Below are 27,011 nucleotides of genomic sequence, written 5' to 3' on the forward strand. Positions count from 1 at the left end.
TAAGGGGAAGGGGTGTCTGGGGGGAGGCAGGTCTAAGGGGGAGGCAGGTCTAAGGGGAAGGGGTGTCGGGGGGGAGGCAGGTCTAAGGGGAAGGGGTGTCTGAGGAGGGCTGCCTGCCTGCGGGGAAGCAGGCCCAAGTGGTGGGGGTCTGAGGGGAGCAGCAGGTCGAAGGAGGGGCCTCTGCGGGAGCACTTATGCGGGCGCTGGGGGCCCGCTCTGCGGGGTGGTGAGGCAGAGGGCAGGGCGGGCGGGGGCTGGGCCTGCCCCCTCCCAGCCTGTCGTCGGGACGGCCGCCCGCCCGGTGCTGGCCGGCTCTGGGCCGACAGATGAGAGCTCCGGGCAGCGTGGGAGCTGGATGCGGCAGCCCGGGGGTCAGCCGGGAGGGGCGGGGTGGGGCCAGGAGGTTGGCAGTGGGAGAGACTTGGGGCAGCCACAGAGAGAGACAGAGGGAGACCCAGAGACGCAGAGACGGACCCTGAGAGGTCTGGCGAGAGGCGAGGGATGGAGAGACCGCGGCAGAGACGGTGCAGGGTGGGCGGGCGGCGGGAGCCAGCGAGTGTGAGTGAGTGAGTGAGTGAGGAGCGAGGAGGGAGGCTGGGAGCCCCTGGTTCGTGATGGGGCGCAGAGGAAGGGGAGGCTGCCGGGAGGACTGACTGGGAGGGAAGGACAGGGCACAGGGCCGGGAGAGGGACCGGGAGCCCGGGGGACCAGCAGGCAGAGGGTTGCCCGCTGGAGGAGGCAGGCGGGGCGGGATGTAGGGGGCAAGGGCCGCGGGCACCAGCCTGGCTGGGACCTGGGTGGAGGGGCAGTGCCAGCCCCCATGACCCCCGTCTGTCTCTCCCGCCTGCTCCATCCCGTCCTCATCCGTCTGTCTGTCTGGCCTCTCTGCAGGGCCAGCTCCACCATGGACTGTAGCTGCGTCTCCGACCTTCTCTTCGCCCCGCCTGCCCTGCCGGCTCTCTGGACCCCTGGTAACTGGCCTGGACCTCCCCCACCCCTTCCCCAGCCCTCGGGCCTTCCCAGCAAGCCAGCCCCGCCTTTCTGCATCTCTCACTGTCTTCCTTCCACCTCCCCGGGTCTTAGTCAGAGTCGCCTGAATCCAACCCCTTCCTGAAAAACTTGGCTAAAAACTTCACAGCTAGATGTCCCTGCCACCTGCCTGCTGGGACGCGAGCGTCTTTTGGATGGCAGGTGAGGTGTGGAGGTTGGAGAGGGACAAGGAACCTGGGGCCTGAGGACCTGGGGTCTCGGCCGGCTGCAGTCTGCTCCCACCCAGGACCTGCGGTCAAAGAGAAGCAGGGAGACTGGAGAGAGGTGGGCACGGATGGGGCAGGGATGGGGACGAGAGGGGGCACTAGGCTAGGCGCTGGTGGACGAGTGGACAGACTGGATGACCCAGGCAGGGGGACATGGAGACGTGGCCAAACCAGCCGGAGCCTGGGAAAGAGGACGGCTTGCTTGGAATTGGATCACCAGAGCGGGGATGTGGGCGCGCCCCACAATGAGAGAGACAGAGAGAGACAGAGAGACAGAGAGAGAGAGACAGAGGAGAGAGAGGGAGAGAGAGAGAGAGAGAGAGAGAGAGAGGGAGAGAGAGAGAGAGAGAGACACGAGACTTGGTGCCTGGTTATTTGGGGTCTTGGAGTGTGTCTCTGTGTCACCCTTCAGTGTTTCCGGAAGAAGGGGTCACACTGGAAAAGTGTGCATTCGTCTCTTTGTTGAGCTGGTGTGCCTGCTTGTCTGTGTACCTCCGAGGCTACCCGAGTGTCTCTGGGCTGGGCGTGTTGTGTGTCTTTGGGACTTTGAGTGGCTACATTTCAGGGTTGGGGGTGTCTGCCAGCTCGCCGCCACGTGTGTTCCTGCCTCGGTGGCTGAAGAGCCTCTGACCGCTTTCGCGGTGTGTGGCACTCCGAAGCGAGTGGACGGCTAATCTTGGTGCATTTCGGGCTGCAGGGCTGGGTGCTCCCCAGGCCTCTGTGTTGGGGGCTGTGTCTGTGTTTGGGGTGTGTGGAGGTGGTTCTTGCATCTGCGTGTCACTGAGTGTAGCTGGATATTGGGGGCTGTGTGTCTTGATGTGTGTGTGTGTCTTGACGTGTATGTGTCTGTGTGCCGAGGTTGCAGGTCCTCCCTCTTGTTGTGTGTGCGTGTCAGCATGTACAACACATCCCAGGACGTGCGTTGGACAGGTAGCGTTCCGGGCTGCGCTGTGTGTCTACGTGTGTGGCAGTTGTGCGTTGTCACCTTTGGGGTCGTGTGGGTGTGTCTGTGATACAGCCACTTCCCCCCGGGATGTGTTCTGGGTGTGGAATGGGCCAGAGGCCGCGTGTCCCTGTTTTCTTAGGTGAGAAAGACCCCAGATGGAGTTGAGAGAAAAATTCTCCCTTCAGGGAGGAAACTACCTGGCCTTCTCCAGCCTCAGGCAGGGAGGCAGTATTTCCCATTTTTAGATACCAGGCAGCCTTGATGCGACCCTGCTCCTCCTTGCCTCCCATCCCTGAAATTCTGATAAGCCAGAGAGGGCAAGGAACTGCCCAGGACCACACAGCAAGTAGATACAGATGGTCTGCCGGCTCGGAGTCCCCTCCATCACCAGCCTCCTTCCCTTTCCTGCATGGTTGTCACCTTCTTATAGGCTAATTATGCCTCCTGTTTTCATGCCTGGTTCTGGGGTCTCTGAGGAGGGGGAAGGGGACAGAGGATGTGGCATAGGAGAAGCAGGACTCAGGGCCTGGGGCCTTGTGGATGGGAGGTGAGATTTAGGGGTGGGCAAGCCCCTCCTGTCTCCACCTAGCATCTGGGTGTCTGGACATGGGGTGCAGGACGCCCACCTGAGCGTGAGACATACAGCACTGAGCTGTGGGTGTTAAGAGTTGGGTGCCTGTGGGGCTGGGGGTTGGGAGGCTGTTCTACTGTCATGCTGTCACCCAGGGTGTGCCTGTCAGGTTGACACACGCGTCTTGATGCTGCGCTCACTGTCTCCACCACAGTGTTTCATCTGGGCCTTTGGGGTCCTGCGTGTCTCTCATCACGGTCCTGCTGTTAGTGGATCCCAGTGCTGAGGGGCCTGAGATGTGCTGTTGCGTGTGTTGGGATGGGTGTGCGATGCTCCGTATCCGGTGTGTCTGCCTTGGTGGCACATGGTGGGTGGTGTGTCATGCCCCAGCAGGAGTGTGGCACTCTGGTGCACCTGTGTCCCATGGTACAGCTGGGGGGTCCCTCGAGGGTGAGTGGACGTCTGTGAGATAGGCTGTCTGTTGCGGGCATCTGCAGACACTCACTGCTCTCAGACCAATGCAGCATGGATGCAGGGAGGGGACACAGGGACGTGAAAGATATAAATTCATGGACAGGTGCAGAGACACACGTACACAGGCCCAGCCTGGACGTGCCAGGGTGAGGTCAGCTGGGGCTGTAAGGGGGAGGGAAGTTCAGGGAGAGACGGACAGGAGACACGGAGGGACGGGGGAACAGCAGGAATCAGGGTCTCTCAGACCAGAGCCCTCCGGGGGCAGGGCCAGCCTGGGGGGCTGTGGGGAGAATGCTGTGGAGGGCGTGCCCTTCCCTGCAAGCCCCTCCCAGTTCACCCCCACAGTCAAGAATGCAGGAAGCTGGTCCCTCCCTCCCACCCTCTGCCCACGTTGTGCAAAGGTAGGGGACCAGGCTGGAACTGCCAACCCAGTGTCCCTGGACGCCGAGTTCTCTCCCTCTATTTGGACAGTTTGGGGACTAGACACCAACCGGGGCGTGAAGAGCGGGAATCGGGTCCCTAAACATGCGTGAGGCTGGGTGACTGCTCATCAGAGACCAGGAGTCAGGGGAGAGCTGGATGCCTCCTGGTTCCTGAATCCAAGGAGGACCCAGAGCCCCGGACTTGGCGCCCTGACCCGGGGCCGCACCCCTGCCTCCTGTCCCCAGGGTTTGCCTTCCCGGATTGGGCCTACAAGCCGGAGTCGTCCCCCGGCTCGAGGCAGATCCAGCTGTGGCACTTTATCCTGGAGCTGCTGCAGAAGGAGGAGTACCAGGGTGTCATCGCCTGGCAGGGGGACTACGGGGAATTCGTCATCAAGGACCCCGACGAGGTGGCTCGGCTCTGGGGCATCCGAAAGTGCAAGCCCCACATGAATTATGACAAGCTGAGCCGGGCCCTGCGGTGAGGAGGGGCTGGGGGCCGGGACTCCCACTCCCACCTCACCCCTTTCCCCTCACTGCCCCTCTGGGCCCCTGCCCCCTGGGGGCTTTCCCTCAGCTTCCTGGGGCAGAATCCTGTGGGATCCCAGCACACAGGGCTCTGCACGTGTAGCTACTGTAAGTACCTACTTGTGAGTGAAAGGAAGGCACGAAGGAAGGACCGGAGCCCTGGGCTTTGGAGCCACACAGGCCAGGATCCCAGCCCCTGCCTCACCCCTTCCTTGCCCTGTGACCTTGGCCAAAGGATTTCTGCGAGCCTCAGTTTCCCCAAGTTGTTGTGCTCTGTGCTGGGCACAGAGCACGTGTTGGGGCTCTGCCTTCACCTCCCTGGGTCCCGCCCCCAGCATCCAGCATCCTCCTCCTGCCCACAGCTACTACTACAACAAGCGGATTCTTCACAAGACCAAAGGGAAGAGGTTCACCTACAAGTTCAACTTCAGCAAAGTCGTGCTTGTCAATTACCCACTGTTGGACGTGGCAGCAGCCAGCACGGGCTCTCCACTCTTGCTGACCCCTGGTCCCTTTGGGGGAGCCCCTGGGCCAGATGCTCCTCCCCTCACCCCCGAGGTGAGTTAGGATCCTGGGATCCCAGAGCAAGGTGCTTAGTGCCATGAACCCCCTGGGGAGGGGGCAACCAGTCTGAGCAGCACCCACTCCCTCCCCTCCCTCTCCAGACCCTGCAGACCCTGTTCTCTGCCCCACGCCTGGGAGAGCCGGCGGCCCGGGCACCCCTGTTCACCCCCGAGACAGACAAACTGCGTCTGGACAGCCCTTTCCCGTTCCTGGGCTCTGGTAAGGGCCTGGGGTCCAGGCGTGCCGGGGAGGGCTGTGTGAGGGCAAAGATGGGGGAGGAGACAGGATGCAGGAAGGAGGCTCCAGGCGAGGCTGTGTGTGTGTGTGTGCGCGCGCGTGTGTGTGCGTGCGCGTGTGTGTGCGTGCGCGCACGTGTCGAGGCTGTGTGTGTGCGTGTGCGTGTGTGCACGTGTGTTTAGAAGTCGGAGGATGTGAGGTGAGGCAGGGAGGAGGGAAGCTGGAAAGGGGGACAGGCCGAGAGAAGGGTTTTCTGGGGGCGCTATATGAATGGGAGACGGGTGGGGAGGTAGAGATGGGGGAAGCCACGTGAGGGTGGGGAGATCCCGTGTGGGAGGACAATGGGAGAATCGGGTGGAATATGGCAGGGAGGTGGCACCCTTTACTAAGGCCCCGGCAGCCAGCCCCGATAGTGGGGCAGAGAGGCCCAGCCTGAACGCCACCCCCGTTCCGCCACCCCACCAGGTGCCACCGGCTATTCCAAGCCCCCCGGCCTGCTGGGTCCCTTCGGCCGCGCCTTCCCAGAGCACCCCTGGAACTTTAGCCCTTACCTCACCGGCCCCTTCCCCAAGCTGCCCCCGCCTCTCTACCCCCCCCACTTCTACCCCAACCCTCTGGCCAGTTCCCTGGGCCACCTGCCCTCAGCAGGGGCAGGGGGAAGCCCCACCGCTGCGCCCCTGCTGGCTGCCGCCACGGAGGGCCTGGGCCCCGAGCGCCCCTCGGGCCTGGCAGCAGCCCCTCGTCTGGCACTGCCGAGGGCTGGGGGCCCAGAGGCCGCGCTGGGGGGGGAAGGACAGCGACTCGGAGCTGGAGATTACCGATGTCAGCGGCTGCAGCTCTGACAGCGAGGGAGACGAGGGCCTCCCCGTGCCCTCCAAGGCCAAGGCGGGCAAAGGGGGTGTCGGCAGCTGAGCCCGGGTGATGGATTCTGCCAGGGCGGGGACCAGGGTGGCCGCTCGCACAGCCTCTTCTGTTGTCTGGTCTGCTCTCGATGTCCTGCCTGAGGCCGGGGAACAGCCTTCGGCCCCTCCCAGGCCCAGGCCCACGGCGGCCCCAGTCTTCTTCCCCAGCCCCAGACTGGGGGTCTCACCTCCCCCTCCAGAGAGGGGAGGGGACACGATGGCCTCCAGCTTCCTCCCCAGGCTCCAGTTTGAGGGGGGTCCCCGCCTGGCCCACTCCCAAAGTGCAATACGGCGCCCAGCCTTCCCTGCCCACCTGCCCCTGTGCTGTGACCTAAGTGTTTGTGCGGCCGTGTCTCCCCCTGTGCCGGCCCCAGTCCTGATGCCCCCGCCTCCATCACAGGCCCCCTGGGGACAGGGAGCTCAGAGCAATAACCCCGCCCCCAGCCCCCACCCAGGAGGGCCCCCCCCCCGCCCCATGACCCCCACCAGCGACCTCCAGAGAGTTTACTACAAAAATAAAAGAACAGAAAGAAGTGTGAGATGCAGGGCACCCAGCGTTGTCGTGCGTGACCAGTGGGCTCAGGGGTGGGAGCTGGGAGGGGTGTTGGGGGGGGGGCCTGGGGAGTCACTGTCAAGACACAGGGACGAATGAATGAACAACTGGAGAAAGGCAAAAGGCACAGAGGCGACGGGGTAGGACAGACGCAGGAAGTGATGCCAGACAGTTGTGGAGGATTCCAGACACCACGCCCGGGCCCTTGCCCGCCCTCACAAACACAGACCTCTCCTTAGATAATATATATTAAAAAATAAACCTCCAATTCAGGGTATAAAAACAGAGCAAAGGCACTTGGGGGTGGGGGCTGCCCCCCCACCCCGGGCAATACTGAGACGGCCCAGGAATGGGGGCCAGATGGTGCCCCCATGGAATGAAGCCCTGAGTCCCCCAAGCAGGAGGGAGAGAAGGCCGAGGCCAGTGGGAGGTTCGGGGGGCAGTGATCCCAGCTGGGCCCCCCTAGGCGTGGCCCTGGCAGCCTGGCTCCCTCTCCTCAGGCCCTTGAGGTTGGAGATGCTGCAGCAGCTGTGCAGTGGCGGGTGGCCCTCTCCTTCTTGCGAAAAGGCCTGGGGGGAGGGAGAGATGTAGGAGAAGAAGGGAGATGGAGATGGGAAGAGAGATGGAGAGAAAGAGAGAGATGGAGAGAGAAACAGACAGGGAGAAAGGGAGGGTGGGGAAGGAGCACAAAAGAGCCAGAGAAACAGAAACTGACAGAAACGGACAGATGGAGGCAGGAGGCAGAGTGGGGAGATGCGGAAATCAAAGACAGAGGGAGAGAGACGGATGGGGCTGTGCAGTGGCGAGTGCCTGAGGTAGCCACTCTGGTCCCTCCTCTCCAGGTGGTGCCTGGCTCCCCCAGTCCCCCACTCACCTGCCTGGGGCAGGGGTCCTCAGGTACAGCCAGACTGGGGGACAGTGTTCTCCCCGAGCGGAGACAGGAGGAGTCTCAGGCGGCAAAACTCCTCCTCCACCTCCTGGTTGGGGATCCTCAATGAGAAGGGTCCCTCCACTGAGTCAGCCCCCTTCCTCCCCACCCCCCACCCCCAAGGCCACCACCTCCAGCTGTTTAATGGTCTCCTCCAGGCTGAGCAGCTCCTCCCGAATTTCCTGGGGCTGTGCTGGGCTTGGGGGGCCGCCCCCTGGGACTCCATCGCCTTCGAGCGGAGGCCCCACCCCGCTGTCTTCCTCCGAGGGAAGCAGGAGCTGCTTCAGGGACAGCACTGGACAGGGGCAAGGGGACAGAGTCAGAGGCAGGGCTCAGGCTGGGATGGGTGGGAGGTGAGGGGTGGGAAAGAGGCCAGGGGCCTGCGGGTGGGAGTGAGCTTCCGGTTGGCCAGACCTGCAGAAGGGGCTGGGGGCTGCAAAAGGGGGTGCAGAGGTGAGGCTGGGGCTAGGGTGGGGGAGGGGCGGAGGGCACCGAGGACAGAGATGGGTCCAGGGAGAGGCTAAACTGAAGGTTAAGGAAGGGACAGGGCTGCAAAAGGAAGAGGGACTTGGGGCCGCCAAGGACAGTGGTGCAGGGTCGGGCCGCGCAGGAGGTGGATTTGGTGCATTTGTTTCTGGCCGCTGGCCATATGGCAGGTTGGAAAGCACTGTTCCGGCTGGCGGCAGCCCTGCAGGGGTGGGGCTGAGCTACCTTTCTGAAGGGCCTTGGCGGCGAGCTGGCCCTCAGGGCCTGGTCTGCAGAAGGGCAGGAGGGCGCTGAAGATTCTCTCCATCCGGCCTGGGTCGGGGAGCAGGCAGGGGACTCAGATCCTGCTGGGCTTCCTGTGGACACCCCACCCCCACTCGGCACCCCTCCATCTAGGCTTACCGTCAGCCGGAGGCATCTCTCGGCCACCGTTGCCGTTCTCAGAGCTGCTGAGCAGGGGTTCACGGGTGCTGGGGGGAGCAAGTGCTGGGTGACCCCGCCACCCTGGCCCTGGTGGGCAGCAGGGGCAGGGAGACAGAGAACTAGAGGTGGGGAGGCAGGGAGGTCCGGAGACAGAGACAGAGGTCAAGGCTGGGAGACAGGGAGACAGACAGGCCCGGCTGGTGGAAGACAGAGAGGCCTGGATAGGAGACAGATGGACCGTGGTGGGGTCGGCGCACGCATGTACACACCTTCACAGGCATGCGCGTGCACACACACGGACACACACGTGGAGACTGGGCTGGAGCTCAGGTTCTGGGGACACACAGGGAAGCTGCCCCCTGCCCTCCACTTGCCTCCCTGGCCCCCTCACCTGCTGGGGCTGGGCCGGTGTTTGGGTCGGGAGGTGCGGGCAGGGACCTTCAGGGATCCAGCGGTCTCAGTGATGAGGGCACACCAGCTGGCGAGACAGGGCAGCCCCTGGGCAGTCAGAGCCCCCAGACCCTGTGCCAGGACCTCCCACCCACCCCCTGTCCCCAGAGATCCGGGGGCCTGGGCCTCCTCCCCCTCCACCCGCTCTTGGAACCCAGAGCTGCTCACTTCTTCCGCTCCGACACAGTCTGGGCCACCAGCTCGTATATCTGGGCCTCCTGGTCCCAGGTAAAAATGACATAGAAGGCTTTGTGATCTGCAGGGGGAGGGAGAGGTGAGGCTCAAAGCCAGGGCCATCCCAACATGCACCTGGGGAAGGCCCCCATCATGGTGGCACCTTGTGGCTCCCACGACTCAACTCACCCCCCGCCCCGCCCCTGGTGCCTCCCTCCGGAGCCCTCCCTCACCTAATCAGGAAACAAGCCCCCAGTCTGGCTCTACCTATGAGACCCTTGGAACCACTCCCACCACCACGGTCCCTCACTGGGCTCCCAGCTCCCACCCCTGCTGCCTACAACCCCCAAGAGGCAGCCAGGGTGTCTTTTCAAAATACCAGTTAGAACTGGCTGCTCATCTGTGCAAAAACCTGGGGCAGTTCCCCATCTCACTCAGTAAAAGCCACAACCGGCCTGGGGCCTCGGCCGTGCCCAGCCCAGGGCCCCCCTCTCACAGCCTCGGCCTTGGGCTGCCAGGCCTCCCCTTGGCCAGAACGTGCGTGCCGGGCTCCTCGGAGGGCTCCTCCCCTGCCTCGGGGACCGCTGTGCCCGGGGCCTCACCAGTGGCCACCTCTCGGGTCATGGCGGAGGTGAGCCGCAGCACCGGCCGCAGCATGGTCTTGCCGTCGGGTGTGGGCGTCAGCGTCCGGCTGTGCGATTTGAGCAGCAGCCGCTCGTCCTGGCGCTGCAGCAGCAGCAGCAGGTCGTCTAGCAGCAGGACGTGGACCTCTGCAGGGGGCGAGGCCCGCGCTCAGCACGCTCACTGGACAGCCCTGCCCCGCGGCCCCCCGCTCGCAGCCCTGGCGCTCACCCACAGCCTTGTCCTTAGTCACCCGCCACGTCAGCGGGCCCTCATGGACCAGCTTCTTCTTGGTGATATCCAGGTTCTGGAGGCAGGAAGGAGTGATGGTCAGTGAAGGTGAGGGCGGGGCAGGGGAAGGTGGGGATGACCATGGGGTCAGGAGGGGCTGCCCCGCTGGGAATGAGAAGGGCGTCAGGGTTGAGGGGCCCCTCTTGCTTCCTGGGTGTGTTATCAGAGAATCCCCAGGGCGGGGCGGAGGGGAGGAGAGGGGAGGGCAGGTGGGGCGGGGGCGGGGCCACCTTGAACTCGCTCAGCATGGGGTCGCTGCTCTGCCGCAGGTGGGACAAATCCAGGCGCCTCTGATAATCCTTGAGCCGCTGGGGCAGGGAAGGGAAGGGAGTGTCACTGCGACAAGCCAAGAGTTGGGGCCGGCCCACGGTGACCCCGACGGGGACAAGCCGGGGGTCCTGCCCAGGCTCACCAGCAGGTCCTCCATGTCGCGCACGGCTTGGTTGACGTGGTGCAGAATTTCCCTGCAGCACTCAGCCGCCAGCTCCACTTTCTCCCGTTCCGCAGGCTCTTCTGCAGGCAAGGGGGAGACCAGCCCCGGTGAACCCCAACCCTGGAAGCTCCCAGTCCCTAGGCCAAGGTTAGAGACAAGAGAGCGGAGGCCCAGCAGCATGGGGCAGGGCCTGCGGCTACCTGTGTTCTGCCCGATGCTCTGCAGGAGCAGCGGGTACTTGGTCAGACGCTGCATCTCCGTGGGGATCATGTCCTTCAGCTGCAGGCGGCGGCACCGGGGGCGGCTCTCGGCCTCCTGCGGGGACGGCAGTGCTGAGGTGGCTCTGCTGCGGCTGGCCTTGGGGACCGGGACGCCGGCCCCCCTCCCCTGGGACCCTGGGGCCCAGACCCCTGCCTCACCTGCACAAAGGCACAGAACCGAGGCTCCTTGCGCTGTTTGGCTTTGAGCTGCTCTAAGGCAAACGACTGGCGGCTGCAGAAGCGGGAGGAGATTTTCTGGAACCAGGAGCCCTCGGTACCATCAAACTACAGCAAGATTCAGGCCAGGGAGGGTGTCTCAGGTGGGATTGGGGGGAGCGGGGCCTCACATGGGGATGGCAGCCTAGACAGGAGGACAGGTTAGGGGCCCAGACCCCTGGGTCTTAAAGGGGTTGAAAGCTTGAGACCTGGTCTCCTGGGGCCTGCATTTCAGGTCCCCAGCCAGGAGGAGGGGGCGGGGTGAGGGGAAGGGGGGGCACGCTCACCTGGGCCAGCAGCACATCCCCGATCTCCTCGATGAGGTAGCCACTGTCCTGCCTCCGCTTCATCATGCGATCAAGGAACAGGGCTGCGGGGAGCAGGGAGGAGAGGGGGCGCCGTCAGGGCCCGTGAGACCGGATGCAGAGCTGGTCGGGAGCTGGTGGCGGGCGGGCTGGGGGGTCGGGCTGCAGGTGGGTGTGTCTGATCCATGGGGCCGGTGGGCCTGTCCCTCCCTCACTCCCCACCACATGCTTGTTGATGATGTGTCCCTAGAATGTGAGCTCTGGGGTTCTGGTGCGGGGTCGTCCCCAGAGCTGGAACAGAGGCTGCCCGTGAGACCAGGCTCCAGGGTTTGTCGTTGAGGCAACGAAGGAGAGAGCTGGCAGTGGGACGTAGGGCCACAGCCCTGCACTCACAATGCACCTCGATGAGCTCGTCCAGGCTGGGGAAGATGTTCTGTAGCTCCTCCAGGGAGAAGAAGCCCCCATCCGCCATGGGCTGGTAGAAGAGGTCATATAGCACCCGGAGCATGCGCACGTGGGCCGCCTCTGTCACCAGCAGCTCTGCAGGGCCACCGGGCAGGAGGCATGGTTGGGGAGCGTGCAAACTATGGGGGGGCACTCTCAGAGGCAGGCTGGGGAATGAGGAGGGGACGGCACAGGGATGATTCTCTCTGGGTGGAGTCACGTGCACCTGAAATAGCCACTGAGAATTCCTCAGCCCCACTGCCTTTCTGTTTTGGCTGGGGCAGCCAGACAAGGCGACCCATGGTCCCAGTTTGCCCCGCACCATGGTTTTCCCGGGACATGGGATTTTCAGTGCTAAAACTGGGACAGTCCCAGGCAAACCGAGACAAGTCGGTCTCTCCACTGCCTGCAGCTGTGTTTTATGTCTAACCGTCCAGCAAGTTTTCTCAGGCTCAGTTTCTGGCACAATGACCCCCTCTCTGCACAGGTTGATGGCCCGAGTTCCAGGGGCCCCAAAAGTCCCCGGAGACTAAATGTACCATTTTGTGTGTTACGTATGTATATTTTTCTGGTGAGAGAAACCGCTATGCTGTCCGACGTGGTAGCCACGAGCCACACACAGCTCTTCAAATATTGCTGAATTAAAATGCAATGCAATGCAAAATTCAGTTCTTAGTTGTACTCACCACACTTTAGGCGCTCAACAGCCATTATATGGCTGGTGGTTACCATGCTGGAAAGCACAGACATTGCATGTTACCATCATTCCAGAAAGTTCTATCGGATAGTACTGCTAATGTTTTGATCAGATCCTCAGAAGGATCTGTGACCCAAAAAGCATTTATCTACTGCCCTAAAAATTCTGAATGAGAACCCTTTTTACTATTAAGAAATCTGTAAAGTAACTTCCAAATGAGCTTCCAACAGGACTGTACATTTGCCAAACTCCCCTCAACACACAAATGAGTTGAAATCACAGCACAGGATCGAAACAAAAACGAAATTCCCATCATCTGTCTGCCCAGAAGGAAGCACCGCTAACGTACTGATTATCTTCCCGAGCTTTGCCGGCTGGGAATCTTTTTGTCCCCCGAGCGCTGAAGACCAGTCATAACAGCAGCTACATCCGAATGCTCTTACCCTGGGCCCACCACTGCTGAACGTTTCACACTGATCGTCTCACCTTCATCTTTGTGACAGTCTCTTGAGGTAGCAACTATCACTGCCCACATTTCCCAAATGAGGAAACAAAGGCTCACGCTAGAAATACAATTTTATAGACCGTGTCTGGCTCCTAACATCAACACTGTCCTGCACTACAAAAAAGTCTTTGGAAATGTCACTTCAACAATGGCCGCATTCCCGTTCCATGGAATATTCCACAATTTACTTAACAAACGGTGCTCTGTCAGAAGCGGGCTGCCTTCAAGCTCTGCCCGGTGTAAGTGACACCGAGATGGACATCTCCCTGCGTCTGTCTGACTTTGCTGGAGCTGGGCTGTGTCCTCGGCCGCAGTGGCTTGGAGGGGGTGACTCACCGCTGATGACCTCCTGCCGCTTCACCTGGCTCTTGGGAAGGCTGTGCAGGGTGCCCGGGGGGACGAGCTCCCGCCAGCCGGGGGGCTCTTCTGGTTCCAGCTCTAGTCCCGATCGGCCCGGCTCCCCCTCATCTCCAGGCTCGGGGCTGTGGGACAGAGGCCTCATTAGGGCCCCAGCGCAGGGCATCCCAGAGAAGAGCCTTCAACTCTTTATAGTGTCCAACCCCATTCCCTAGGGCTGCAGACCAGCCCCCAGATCTGGAAAGAAGCCTCTTACCCCTCTCCTGTGACCATTGGAGGCCCTCAGTGACCTCAGCATCTGATACCCAGCTCTTGGTGATTCTGGCAAAGACCCCCCACCCCGGCCTCCCTGACTCTCCAGGCTGCCTCAGTGGATGGGGGGAAGGAGTGACGTACGTGGCTCGTCGGGCAGGGCCAAGCACGGCCGTGGCGGAGCTGGGGTCCATGTCCACGTCGCTCCGGGAGCGGCCCCCACCCCGGCCCTTAGCCCCGAGGCTGCCCCGGGAAGGCCGGCGGCGGTCACTCACCCGCAGGCTCTCCGAGCGCCCCAGACGCCCCGACAGCCTGGACCCCGAGGCCAAGGACAGAGTCAGGCAGAGGCCAGGACAGAGATAAGGAGAGACCAAGACAGGGACAGAGACGGGGAGAGACCAGGACAGAGATAGACAGGGACAGGTGGGGAGAGACCAGGACAGAGACGGGGAGAGACCAAGACGGGGACAGAGACGGGGAGAGACCGGGACAGGGACAGATGGGGAGAGACCAGGACAGGGACAGAGACAGGGAGAGACCAGGACAGAGATCAAACATGCAACAGAAGAGAGGAGAGAGTCAGAAGGACCAGTGTGACTTTGGGGTGCTGGGGCAGTGAGGGGGGTGGCCAGAAGGGATACTGAAATTGGTGGAGGAGGGGATGGGAACCCAGTATGGAGCACAAAACTGACCCCTCCCTTCCCTGAGGCAGGGGGATGGGGACAGAGGCAGGAGTTGAGGGAGGGAAGGGGGATTTCAATACTTAGCTCTTCGGCTTGAGGGTGGCGTGCCCACCCACCCCTCACAGGGGTGAAGGGGAGGGGGTGGCCCATGGGGAGAGGGGAGGGGCTGGGAGAAATGGGGGAGGGGCTAGCCCTCCCCCCACCCAGGGCCCAGGCACCCACCTCTTCCACCTTCTGGGGAGAGAGGGGCACAGGGTCAGAGGTGGACCCAGATGGAACCCAACTCACCTCCCCCACCCGCCAAAGGGTCCCCAAAGCAGCGGCACAAGGACAGGCAGGGGGCAGAGCCTGCCCCCCAACTGTGAGGGGGACAGGGCCCCCAGGCACAGAGCACAGAGGGCTGGGGGATGGAGGGAAGGGGCACTGGGAGGCAGGAGCAAGGCAGCTGGGCTGGAGGCTTAAAAGAGAAGGGGGGAAAAAAAAGAGAGAAGGGGGAAGAGATGGAAAAGTGCAGGGTGGAGGGTGGGGGCAGAGGGAGAGGGGCCAGGAGGAGCTGAGGGGAGGGAAAGCAGAGGAAGAGGAAGTGGGAGGAAAGGAGAGAAAGAGAGGGGGGAGGGGGAGGGAGAAAATCAGTGAAAAAGGAAGGAGAGGCAGAAGAGAAGGAAAGGGGAGACGAGGAAAGACAGAGCGGAAGAAAAAGGGAGAAGACGGAAAGAGGGAGGAGCGGGGCAGAGTGGAGACGGCTTGGCTCAGGGACAGGCAGGTGCAAGTGGCAGCGCGACCCCCAACACACACCCTCCCTGCACTGCATAAGCCCGGTCCTGCGCCCGGCACCTCCCCTGCACCCAGCCCTGGGCACCTCTCCGTGTCAGCACCCTCCTCTGTGCTCTCCAGGGGTGCTGCAGGCTCCAGGCTGGCTGGGCCCTGCGGGGGCGGGTCCCCCAGCTCCGGGAGGGCGTCAACACCTGTGGGGATAATGGGGGTGGGGAAAGCAAGGCTGGCTGGAAGGTCCCTGCCACGGTGAGACCCACACCCTGGGGGCCTCCGTTCCTCTAAAGCCATCCAGTGCCTGGCCGACACCAAGTGGCCGCTCTATACTTCAGTGGGAGACAGACAGATGGAAAGACCTCTGAGAACAGGGTCACGGGCAGGTGGGGCTCAGTGGGTGCAGATGCTACAAAACTGGGGTGCCAGCCTCGCACTCGGGGAGGAGACTGGATGCCTCCACATCCATGCATTCTCCCAGCACTCAACTGGGACTTGTGGGAAGAGAATGTACCCGTTTAGAGGTGAGGGGACTGAGGTTCGAAGAGTGGGGAGTGACTTCCAAGATCTAACACAAGTCAAGCGCAGAGCCAGGGTCTGAACCCAGGCCTGGCCAAGTAGCAGTCTGAGATCCAGCGGGCTGAGAGCCACCCAAGGAGTGTGAGACCTTAAGTTCATGGAGCAGCCGGGCTCACCATCTAAGGGGGGTTGATTGGTAATGTACTCAGAGAGGGTTCTGGGAAATGAAGCCGTGGGGGCTGATGGGAAACGTAGTCCAGGGAGGTGGGGGAACCTGTCACCAGAACAGAGGTGTGAGCTTGCGAAGAAAGCCGTGGAAAGGGTAAACCGAGGGAAGGGGTGGGTTATCAATAACTCTGGTGACCAGGGGAGGGAGGGCAGAGAACCAAGGGGCTGTTTTGCTGTGGGGCCCAGGAAACTCTCACCTGGTTCCCGGTCAGGGCTGTCCCCAGACAGAGGGTGCAGAGAAACTCCGGGGGTGTCCTGCCCAGGGGCTCCGACATTCCGGTCCCGGGAGGGCACCCCCAAACCTCCCTTACGTTCTGTAAGGCCTGGCTTCTCACCTGGGGAGGCAGTGAAGGACAAAGGGGAATATGAGACTCCAGCGACTCTAATTCACAAAGGCCTGGGGATCCAAGATGCTGGCTCTGCCCCATCCTCCCCATCACCCAGGAGACCCCTACTCCACCCTCAGAGCCAGGAGTCCCAGCCCCTCGCCCCTCCTCCCTCAGACCTAGTAGGTCCCCTGCCCTTCTCTCTCAGGTCCCCAGGATGGATGCTCTAGCTTCAGGACTATTACCATCAGCCTCAACTTTGAGGTGTCGAAAATCTGGGGCTGAAACGAGAGATGGGACCATGAGGTGGGGGCAGCATGGGGAAGTCGGGGCGGGGCTGAGGCTGGGCACCTCACCCTGGGGCTCTCCCCGGTTCCAGCGGGCGGCATCCAGGAAGCTGCTCAGTCCTTTCTTGGTCTTGGTCGGCTCTTCTGACCGCCGGTTCCCCATCACCTATGGAAGGTGGGGGGAGGAGGGGGCTGGGCATTTCTGGGCCGATGCCAACAAAGAGGGATCAGACCCCAGCGGTGCAGAGTCTTGAGGCTACCTGGGGGTCTCTGGGGAGGTAAGGGCCAGGTTTGGGCGCTCAGGGAAGCACCTTTTTCCGGAAGAAATTCCTCCCCGACTTCTTGTCTCCACTCTTGGTCCGCACCCCGAGGTGGCGCATGTACAGGGTGATGGCACTGACCACAGCAGCACTGTGGGGAGGGGACGGTGAGGGCACACAGACACACACACTGCCACGCGCACTCCCACGGATGCAGGTACCCTGCTACCCTCACAGCTCCCCCTCTGTTCGCTTCCCACACCAGCCCCATGACCACTTCCTGCTGAGTATCTGAGGAAATGGGGGAGAGAGAGGGTTTTAGAGGATGCAGCCAGAGGTGTTGCCCAACGCCCAGGCCCCTAGGCGGCAGGCCCTCCTCCCTCGGGCCCAGAAAACCAAACTCCCCGCCAGCCTCTCTCCTTCCATCACCTCTTTTCCTCATCGTTAGAGATGGTGTGTCTGTAAGAAGAAGAAAGAAGTTTGTAACAAATTTGCTAAGCCTGGGGTCCCTGACCACCCAGCACAATTGTCCAGGTTCCTGTCCCCTCCAAAGTTGGCACAGGGAGAGAGGAGAGGCAGACAGGGGCGGGGGGGGGGGGCTGCTGCTGACGCATCTGCGAAGGACAATCACTGAAGGCCAGACTCTCACCCGGGGTCGTGAGAGTTGCAAGGACAGGACCCAAAGCCCAGGCCTGAATGCAAGACCGTGGACAAGACCCGGAAACTAGGAGGGACCCCAAAGCTGGGAAGGGAAGATGCAAAACCAGATGGACTAAAATGCCAGGGCTGGGCCCCAGAAGTCAGGGGAGGAACGCAAACGCTGGGAAATAAACGCTGCAGCTGCAGAGGGAGCCTGGAAGCGGAAGGAACGGGGCAGCAGAGGGCGCCCTCTGGGCTGCGGAGGGGCTGATCCCACTCACTGCATGTCCTCCAGGTGGGTCAGCTGCCGCTCGGCCAGGTGCCGCTCCCGGGCCTCATAGGTGGCGCGGTCCCGCCCAACCCAGGCCCCCAGCTGGATCAGCTCCTGCTCCCAGGGTGTCATGCCCATGAGCTTCTTGGAGCGGAAGTCCTCCAGCTGCCGGCTGACGGCTGCCTGCTGGGTCTGCACCACCTCCTGCACGAAATGCCGCTGGACGTCCTCGGAGAGGAGGTCGGGCCGCGTGCGGTCTGCAGGGACAGCGGCCAGTTCCAGGGGCTGTGACTCCCCGCCCACCCTTCGACTATGACAGCTATGCTTCCTTGGGCTGTGGGGGCCATGAAGAAGGAAGGACAATCCCCTGTCCTGGGAGCATGAGAGTGTGGCCTCCCTCCCGGGGGTCTCCTGGTCCCTGCTAGAGAACACTTCCTCATCCCCAAATCCCCTCTCCTCTCCTTACCAAGTTCAAAGGCCACGGTGGGAGGGACCGACACCCGCAGAATCTGCTCGGGGAGAGAATGGAGTGAAGGGGAGGACTCGGCAGTGAAGGGGGCAGTGTTGGGATCAGTGGGATGGCAGGCCAAGTACCAGTGGGTACGATGCTCTGAGGGGAGGGAGCAGTGGAGGGGGGGTCAGGCTGGCACAGGGTCTCCCCAGACCAGGCCGCCCTTCACGTTGCCCTCAGCAGGCTGGAGGTTGGGAGGAGCAGGCTGGCTGTCCAGGGTGAAGGGGATGGGGGATGGGGCCCCCTCGAAGGTGTCTCTCACCGCACACTTATCCAGGAAGCTGTGGCAGAAGTCGCCGAAGGCCTTCTTGGCCTCCTTGGGGCCCAGTGAGCCCAGCATGTCCGCGTGCAGGCAGCAGAGCTGGGGGAGACAAAGCATGACCCATCCTCCTCCCACCCCACCCAAACCGCACTGCCCCCTGGAACGCCTCAGGGCGCAAACCCTCTGCGAAGTGCTCCCTGACGTCCCCCATCCCCGTACCAGGCCCCCGCCTGCCTCCCCAGGCCACCACGGCTTTCGTTCATTTTCTCTCCTGTGAAATGGTTCTTTGGTCTGTCTTCTCTCTGCTGCTGCTGCTACTAACGCCTCCCCCAGCTACAGTAAGCGGGCTCGGTGTGTACCTGACGCTGTGCAAACTCTTTAGCCACATTAACCTGTTTAGTCATGGGGAGGACTACCGTTATCCCATTTTACAGATGAGAAAACAGCTAGTAAGTGACGAAGTTGGGACTGGATCTCAGGCAGCCTGTCTCTACTGCTCCCCATTGCCTAGCAATACCGTGAGTTACTTGAGGGCGTGTGTGTGTGTGTGTGTGTGTGTGTGTGTGTGTGTGTGTGTATCTGTGGCAGGGGGTACGTTCTGATTCATCTGTGTCCCAGACAGGGCCTAGTACACAGCAGCACTGAGCACATAAGCAGGAGGACAAGGGCACTCACTCACTCACTCACTCATCAAGCACGCCTTGAGGTCGCCTACGTGGCAGCCCTATGCTGGGTGACACTGGCAATGCTGTGGGGCCTCCAACCTGTCCTGGCTCCTGGGGGACTGTCATCAGGTAAGGGACATGGTCTCAGTGTGCTAAGGACTCGCCCCAGTAATCTATGCCTGCCCCCTCCCCACACCCCCATAAAGCAAAACTCCATCAGAGGCCAACAGGAAGCAGCCCAAGGGACCACGACTATCTCCCGGCCCCTCCCCCAGCCAAGGAGGTGAGGAAACAGCGTGAGGACAAATCTCAAAATGCCGAAGGCCATCTGGGTCACCTGAGCCGAACCTCTTGCCCTGGCCAGGCCTCAGTTTCCACATCTGTAAAGGGACACGGCAGGGCTTCCCTGGTGGCGCAATGGTTGAGAATCTGCCTGCTCATGCAGGGGACACGGGTTCGAGCCCTGGTCTGGGAGGATCCCACATGCCGCGGAGCAACTGGGCCCGTGAGCCACAACTACTGAGCCTGCGCGTCTGGAGCCTGTGCTCCACAACAAGAGAGGCCGCGATAGTGAGAGGCCCGCGCACCGCGATGAAGAGTGGCCCCCGCTTGCCACAACTAGAGAAAGCCCTCGCGCAGAAACGAAGACCCAACACAGCGAAAATAAATAAATAGCTCACTAAACTCCTACCCCCAACATCTTCTTTTAAAAAAAAAAAAAGGGACAGAGCAGTCAGCACAATCCCTGGGCTAAATTCCAGGAGTTCAAGTTCTAGAAACCCTCAGGCTCGGCAGGGGGACTCCCTTGCCCAGAGGGCCAGAGCCTCCATGCACGGGGGCGGCGGGGGGGGGGGGGGCAGCCACTTTTCTGGCGATTTCCTGATTGCCTGCCAGCTTCTGAAGCTGTGGTGTCAGTCGATACACTCTTCTCTCTGCACCCCCCAGGCCTCCCTCCCTGCCACTTCCATCAGTCTCCTTGTTTTCTGGAGGGATCTACCACGCATTTCCAGTACAGAGCAGTGCCCTAGGCTAAGCCCAGCTCCCAGCCTGCGCTGGGCTGCACGGGGTCTTCTTGGGACGGGACCCTGGTCCACAGAGCCCCCTCCAGCCAGTGTTGTGGCTTCTCCCTCCCCAAGCCACCTGCTGGGTTCTCTAGACTCTGCAGGTGTCTCCCAGATGGCATGGCTCTGCATGCACACCTCCCCGGTATTTTCTGCCCTATAACAAGTTTTCCGGGTCATCCGTTACACTCCCTCTGCTTCGTGGGCTGCTTGTAGCAGTTTCCTTGTTTCTGGACCAGAGCCTACTGTGCCGCCTAGACCCGAGGAGGCTAACGGTTTTCTCCCAACCACCAGCTCTGAAGGACTGACTGGCGGCACGTGCAGAGAATTTGATTTCCAGAGTCTGTGAAAAGGCGCTGTCACTGATGGGTGATGCTGCCGTGGGCACGGAAGGGGGCCGGGGACATGGTTTCCGCCAGGCTGCTGGATTCTCCGTTGCTCTCCGAGACTCTGCCGTGCCCACTCTCCCGGGCTGCGCCCACTGCTCACAAATTTACACGGGGCACCAGCAACCTTGTCTGCATCCTGTGGTGGGCTTCTTGGCTCTCAAGCTGTGCGCTCTGGATCCCGCCTGGCTCATCCTCGCTGGTCTAACGCACTGAGCACTGCGGCTGGTCCCAGCCCCGCCCCGCCCCGCCCCGCCCCGCGCCTGCCCAGCCCCGCCCTCACCAGGGGTCCTGGCTCGAACTGCATGGCCACGTGCTGCAGGAGGGCCATGAGGTGGGCCGGGCGCCGCTTCACCTGATCCAGGCTCTGGAACTGGTTGTTTTGCTCCTCGGGGTTCTGGGGGTGGGGATGGGAGTGAGACAGTGGGGAGCAGAGGAGGGGTTTGGGGCTTGACCCCCCCCCTCTTCCCTGGCACTTCCCGATGGATCCAAGCTGGCAGGTGGGGTGCTCATGGTGTCTCTGCTGTGATGGTGGCAAGTCAGGGGTTGGGGAGAATGGATGAGATTTAATGTTACAATGGTGGGTGAAGAGGACAGAAATCAGGAGAGATGGAATGAGGATCTGTGCTGTAATTAGGGGGCGGGGGCAGTGATAAAAACTGGGGTTAAACAGGGTGAGAGACTGTGCTGTAATGGGGGGGGCATTGAGGATGGGGTGAGGGGATGAGGAAGGAGGTACCAGGAAGATTAAAGAAAGAGAGATGGGCAGTGAGAGGAGGCCGAGTGACAGCATCTGAAGACAGAGAACAGGACCCAAGGTGGGAGAGGGGACACTGAGGTTGGGACTTGAGGGCTGGGGCCCCAGGGAGCCTGGGACAGAAGCTTTCCCACCCCACCTCCCTCTCACCGTCTTCAGCTCATTCTCAAAATCCTCGTCCTCAGCCCCGATGATGCTGATGGGCACCAGGCCAGGCCGGGGGGGCCCTGGGGCCTGTGGCAGGGGAGGGATGTCTTCAGCCCACACTGCTCCCCACCGCACAGCCCCCCAGTCCCCTCACCCCCCGGCTCTCTCCGCTCTCTCCACTCACCGCCCCTCGGGCGACGTCTTCGGCCTCCATGGGCTCTGCAGGGCTGGGGGAAGAGGAGGGGCCGCGGTTAGAGGGGTGGCAGAGGGCGGCCCAGGGCGGTTACTCACAGATTCCTGGCCCAGGTGCCAAGGTGAGTAAACAGCCTCCGCCCCCATCGCGGCCTCCACAGCTCAATGGGGCCTCTGTGTGGCGACAAAGAGCCCTTCAGAGGCCAGCCAGGGCAGGGAGCCCAAGGACAGGGAGCCTTGTGGGTCGGGGTGGGGGGTGGGGGGGAAGCTGGAGGCCAGGAGCCTGGGGCCGTGAGAGAGCTGCGGCCGTGAGAGCCTGCGATTTCGGGTCCCCGATGGACGAGGGGCTGGGGGCTGGGTCCTGAGGAGGCAGGGCCGGCGGGCGGGCAGAGGTGGAAAGGCTAAAGGGGAGCTGGGAGGGAGGTAACTGGGGCCTGGGGGCTCTGCTCTGCCCTGTGACAGACTTGGGGCAGGATGCTGCCTCTGAACCCACCAGCCCTGCTTCCTGTGACAGGAAGTCACAATGGCAAATCCCCCAACCCCCAACTCCGTCCACACGAGAAAACCAAACTGTGAACCCTCCTCCCTCAGGACCAAGAGTCCTCAACCCCACTTCTTCCCCTTAGGGACCTGGCATCTTTCCGGCTTCCATCCCAGAAAACAAGGGACGGTCCTCAGAGAGCTCATCCCAAGGGGTGTCCATCTCTCTCACCCTATGTCCACCTGTCCGGTCTGTCTGTGTGTCTGCCGGCTCGCCTCTCCCCAGCTGCCTCTCCACTGAATCTGCCTCATGCCTTTGACTCTCTTCTCCCTGTGTCTTCATTTTCTCTCGCCTTTCCTTCAGACCTGTCTCATTTTCCCACTGTCCCTGCCTCCCCTCCGCTAGGCCCCACCCCTGCTTCTCTTGCTACCTGTCTTTCCCCTCAGCCTCTGCCTGTCTCCCCACATCTGGTTCCTGCAGCCACTGTCCCCGCACCTGTCTGCGTCACTGTCTCATTTGCTGTCTCTCGTCTCTCTCCCTCCCATCTCTCGCTGTCTCTCCCATCTTGTCTCCCTTAGAATCTCCACTTCTCCCCGCGTCTTCCCACTGACATCTTCTGTGCCCTTAATTAGTCTGACTAATGCCACTCGAGCCCGTGTCAGGTGGGAAGGCGCTGTGGAAACAGGGGTGGGGTGGACCAGTGCGGGGGGGGGTTCTCCCCACAGCCCAAAGCTATTTATAACCCTAGCCGCTGGAGACCCACCCTTCTCCCTCTTCCACAGGCCTCCTCCCCAGCACTCAGTAAATAGCAGCTGGGACTTTGATTATGATCATTAAACAATGATGCTTTCTGGAGTGTCCAAATGCCATCCTATGGGTCCACCCAAGCAGGCCTCATTTTTATTCTTTTCCATAAAGTGTATTTGTTCAACATCCAAGCTTGGGTGACTTAAGATCTGAGCATTGTTAAACGTTCACATAAATAAATTTGCAAAACAAGGCAGAAAAATAATAGTAATTTATTATGAGAGCTGAACTTACACCACACTCACAGTGTGCTAGGCACTGCTCTAAGTGCTTCTCACAGAGTAAGTCACCGAACCCTCAAAACCACGAGCACCCCCATGCTACTATTACTCCCATCCGAGATAGAAAACCTTCACTGGGGACTTCCCTGGTGGTCCAGCGGTTAAGACTCCGTGCTCCCAATGCAGGGGGCCTGGGTTCGATCCCTGGTCAGGGAACTAGATCCCGCATGCTGCAACTAAGACCTGGCACAGCCAAATAAATAAATATTTAAAAAAAAAAAGAAAGAAAGAAAGAAAAAGAAAACCTTCACCAGGCCATCAGCTGCAACTTCTGGGCTGGAAAGCATGACCATGGACATGGAGGGTCCCTGCTCATCCCACTCAGGGGTGGAAAAGTTTGACAGAGGCAGGGGAGATTCCAAAAGGGCAAAGGTGAGGACACACACATTATCTGAGCAAATGCTTACGTGCCAGGCAGGCCCCGGAACATGTATTTGATGTGTATTATCTCTTTTATTCCTCATCACGATGATAGGAAATAATAGTTAACAGTTAATGTACACTAAGTGCCATTAAATACGTGCCAGGAACAGTATTAATGCTTGATAGATATTAACTCAATCCTTTCAGTGACCCTGTGAAATCAGTCTTCTTCTTCTTATCCCCATCTTACAGAGGAGGAAACTGCAACACAGCTCATAAGAGGCAGAGCCAGGATTCCGACCCAGGCAGTCTGGCTCCAGAATTTATGCATTTAACTCCCAGAATGTGCGGCTTTGGAGCATGGGGAATCCCCACCCCGAACTTAGGAAACTGAAATCTGAACCAAAGCTGAGACACATCAGGTTTCCCTATGGTGTCTGGGAGTCAGGGGTATGTGGGCACTGTGGCCTGGGCAGGAGTACAGATTGGACTCAGCTGCCCCACAGAGGCCTGGGGCTCAGAGAGGATTGGGGAGGGGGGTGGTTGCTTAGAAGATGGGGCGTGGTCCCACAAAGGCTAGAGAATGATGGGTCAGATGGATCTAAAGGCAACTGACAAGCCCTGGGGTCCAGCAGAGGGGGTGCTATGTGCATGGGGCTGTGGAGATGAGGGCAGGTTCAGAAGGTCCTTAAGGGTGGGGGTCCTAGAGCAAAGCGGGCATGTGTGAGGACTACATGGGTGCCTGGGTTCTGTGCAGGGTTCAGGGTCTATAAGATATTGAGTGGATGAGCCTGGTCTCCAACCTATAAGATATTGAGTGGATGAACCTCTAGGAGCCTTAAAGAACCTAAAACACTGAGGAGTCAAGGTGAGCCCTTGGAATGCATAAGGACCCAGATTCTATCTGACATATAATGGGTCTACAAGGATCCTTGGATCACACAGGATCATAAGTCCTTAAGGGGAAGAAGCCAGTTTACGGGATCTCTGGAGACTTAAAAGGGGACCGGAATTCTATAGGGGAGTGTGGTGGTCCCCGAGACCCAGGATCTACAGGGCCCCGGATTCTAGAGGATGCTATTGATCCATGGAAACCCCACATTCTGTAAGGAGCCGGACCTCCATGGGGCGGGGGGGGCGGGCAGCAGGAACCTGGAGGGTCTGTAGGACCTTGTAATTTACATGGAGCGTGGCGGGTCTACACGAGCCCCAATCATATGTAGGACGTGGCGGGTGTACACGGCCCCAAATCCTACAGGGAACGTGGCAATGTGCATGGTCAGGGATGCTGGGGAGGACGTGTGGAGTCAGGGTGTGACGCCCGCCGGGGGCCGCGTCCCTCACCTGCTCCGGGTCGGAGGAGAAGCACCGCTGTTGCCAGAACCGAAGCCTCCGCGCGCCGGCTCTGGGCTCCCTAACCCCCGCCTCCGAGTCGCTCTAGCCACCCCAGAGTCCACCTTTGCTTCCAGCTCCACTCCTCCCGCCAGCCGCTCTAGCCCGCTCCTGCCAGGCTCCAGCCCAGGAGACTCTACTCCTCCTGTCGGCCGCTCTAGCTCTCCACTGAGCCACGCTGGCCAGATAGGGCCGCTCTGGCCTGACTTGGAGGGCTGGCGTTTCCGTATCTCGACTGCCCCCATCACTCTCCTGGGCCCCGCCCCCTGCCCCCTGCCCCCCGCCCCCCGCCCCCAGGCCAGAGGTGGGGATGGTTCCAGCCCCCAGACCAGTGCTCAATCCGAGAACACCGAGTCGCCCCGGCCCTTCGCCCCTAGACTGGGATCCCTACCCTATCTTTCCGCCCTAACTTGGGACCGTTTGAATTCCCAACGCTCGTACATTAATTCTCCCCGCACTGCCCCCCACCCCGCCTCACACTTTCCGCTGGGGCCGCAAAGCAAAAATCCTGGGTTTGAGCATACCTTCCCATCTGACATGCAGTGGAACCTGGAAAAAGTAATTAACTCTCCCTGGGCCTCAGTCTTCCCATCTGTACAATGGGAAAAGATCCCCAGTTCTGTGCCCCTGCAACCCATCTCCCAGTGTATAACTCATGACCCAGAAAAAGACCTTTCCAAAAAATGCTTTCAAACGCGTTCTGCAACTTTCAGCTTCACAACGGCCTATGACCCCGTTATTGTCGTTTTTCCTTTTGGGTGGCTCTAAAGCATGCGGGGTTGGAGGACGGCGCTTAGCTGAAAGCACCTGCGAGTTCAAATCCCAACTCCACTCAGTCTCACGATGTATGTGACCTGGGACGAGTCGGTTTTACTCCCTGGGCCTCAGTTTCCCCACCTGTGCAATGGGAGTGATCATCCGTCCTCCGCCAGACAGTTGGGAAGCCTTGACCCCCGGCTCGCAGCCCTCATCTCACCTACTGGGCACTGAACAAGTATTAGTTCTCCTCTCTTTGTCCCCTTTGACAGATGGAAAAACTGAGGCCCAGGGAGGGGCGCCTGCTGGCTCAGCGGGGCCGGGAGGAGGCCCCTTCACTGCCGGCAGCGCCCAGCCCCCTCCCTCCTCCTCCCCACTTCCCCTAGCAGCCGAGGGGAGAGAGGCCGGGCGGGGCCAGGGACGGTGTACCTGGTGTCCGCGCGGGGAGGTGACCGGCGGGGCGCCCGAGGTCGGGCTCGGCGATCCCAGGCCCGGTGTCCCGGCTCCCGCTTCCTGGCTCTGGCGGGGCAGGAAGTTGGGGCGTTTTTCCGGAGGCCCCCGCCCCGCCGCCCCTCCCCGCTTCCTGCCCGCGCCCCGGGCCCGCCCGGCGCCTCCGCCTCCTTCCCCCTCTCGCCGCCAGCCCCGCCCCTCCTTTCCCCGCTCCGCCCGGGACCCGCCCGACCTCTGCCGGCTTAGTCTGCCTGCCCGTCCGCAGGGCGCGGGTTTCACCTTTCTCATTTATGTCTGGCGTCGGCCATCACCTCCCTGGCGAGGCGGGGGGCCCTGCGTCCGCCTCAGTCTGCGCAGCAGCCGCCCCTGCTTTCCGTCTCTGTGTGTCTCTTGGTCTTCCTCTCTTTTTTTTTTGCCTCTGTGTGTTTCTGTCCGTGTTCCTCTCTTTGTGTCTGTCTCTCTTTTTCCGTTGAGGTCTTTCCCTCCCGCTCCCAGGCCCCTGCTTCTCCCCGTTGTCTTTTCAACTCTTTGTCACTTTCTTCCTCAGAGCCTTCTCTCCCCATCTCTGGGTCTGGATATTTCTGCATCGCCATCAGTCATTTCCCCAACTGTTGCTTTCCCTAGAGTCTCAAGGGTCAGCATCTCGATGTCCATTTTTCTATGGACCCTTCTTTCCTTCCTGTCTCTTCCTGCTGTCTCTCTGTCTCTCTCTGATGCCCTTTCTCCTCAGTGTCTTTCAATTCACTTGCTCTGTCTCTCCATCATTATCCTTGTCTCGATTTCCCTCCCCTGTCTAGCTCAGAAACTCTGTATCTCTGTCCCTCTCTGTCAACCGCCTCTGGATTTCCCCACCATCCCCAGTTTAGGGCCACAGACTCTCCAAATCCCGCTTCTACAAGTCCACTCCCAGAGAACAGGTGTGGCCATGGTCAGAATTTGGTACCAGTCTCACCAGACAGTCCACTGTGTCTTTGGGACTTAAATATGCATAAATGAATATGGTTGCCTGGGTCCCCTCTGTGTCCCCCTCTGCTCAGGCACATGGCCTGGGTTGGGGCCCTTCCCAAGACACTTCCTGGTTCTTCCAGGGGACAGCCAAGACTGGCTACCTGGTCCCAGGTGTGGGGAGTGGTCAGGAGCTGGGGGAGGAGGGGGCTGAGGTCCTGGACCTCTGGATCCCAGAGGAGGAGGGGGAGTGGTCCCCATGAGATCCGTGACTCCTGCGAA

At 61.0% G+C, this 27,011-nt stretch overlaps 2 protein-coding genes across 7 annotated transcripts; one reads left to right on the top strand and one right to left on the bottom strand.

Annotated features, from left to right (window-relative positions):
* The first annotated feature begins 904 nt into the window (after nucleotides 1-904).
* LOC114887190 (ETS domain-containing transcription factor ERF) lies at nucleotides 905-6,264 on the top strand. Its single transcript, XM_029208671.1, is given in 6 exon segments — nucleotides 905-971; nucleotides 3,916-4,150; nucleotides 4,560-4,755; nucleotides 4,863-4,980; nucleotides 5,464-5,785; nucleotides 5,787-6,264. Coding segments are annotated over 6 exon segments (1,062 nt in total). The 3' UTR covers nucleotides 5,911-6,264.
* A 424-nt stretch (nucleotides 6,265-6,688) lies between these two features.
* ARHGEF1 (Rho guanine nucleotide exchange factor 1) lies at nucleotides 6,689-26,748 on the bottom strand. Of its 6 annotated transcripts, XM_029240233.1 has the most exons (32): nucleotides 26,064-26,748; nucleotides 25,764-25,853; nucleotides 21,247-21,289; nucleotides 21,066-21,149; nucleotides 20,442-20,555; nucleotides 18,047-18,145; nucleotides 17,740-17,782; nucleotides 17,284-17,530; nucleotides 16,793-16,822; nucleotides 16,415-16,514; nucleotides 16,173-16,269; nucleotides 16,062-16,097; nucleotides 15,688-15,825; nucleotides 14,838-14,943; nucleotides 14,201-14,212; nucleotides 13,440-13,607; nucleotides 13,023-13,168; nucleotides 11,434-11,580; nucleotides 11,023-11,105; nucleotides 10,679-10,804; nucleotides 10,460-10,574; nucleotides 10,239-10,339; nucleotides 10,057-10,134; nucleotides 9,767-9,842; nucleotides 9,517-9,684; nucleotides 8,909-8,996; nucleotides 8,682-8,768; nucleotides 8,270-8,337; nucleotides 8,093-8,179; nucleotides 7,513-7,676; nucleotides 7,328-7,430; nucleotides 6,689-7,022 (listed from the first exon to the last, which is right to left on the bottom strand). In XM_029240233.1, the coding sequence occupies exons 3-31, from the start codon at nucleotides 21,274-21,276 to the stop codon at nucleotides 7,347-7,349; spliced, it is 2,922 nt and encodes a 973-aa protein (XP_029096066.1). In that variant the 5' UTR covers nucleotides 21,277-21,289; nucleotides 25,764-25,853; nucleotides 26,064-26,748; the 3' UTR covers nucleotides 6,689-7,022; nucleotides 7,328-7,346. The 6 variants fall into 6 exon arrangements, with proteins under 6 accessions (XP_029096066.1, XP_029096058.1, XP_029096072.1 ...); XM_029240225.1 differs by having other exon boundaries at nucleotides 16,062-16,269; XM_029240239.1 differs by lacking the exon at nucleotides 13,440-13,607 and having other exon boundaries at nucleotides 14,201-14,209; nucleotides 16,062-16,269; nucleotides 26,064-26,746.
* Between the last annotated feature and the right edge of the window lie 263 nt (nucleotides 26,749-27,011).

Source organism: Monodon monoceros, unplaced genomic scaffold, assembly GCF_005190385.1.
Source record: "Monodon monoceros isolate NGI ecotype Baffin Bay Population unplaced genomic scaffold, NGI_Narwhal_1 Super_Scaffold_10, whole genome shotgun sequence".
In the NCBI taxonomy this organism is placed as follows: domain Eukaryota; kingdom Metazoa; phylum Chordata; class Mammalia; order Artiodactyla; family Monodontidae; genus Monodon; species Monodon monoceros.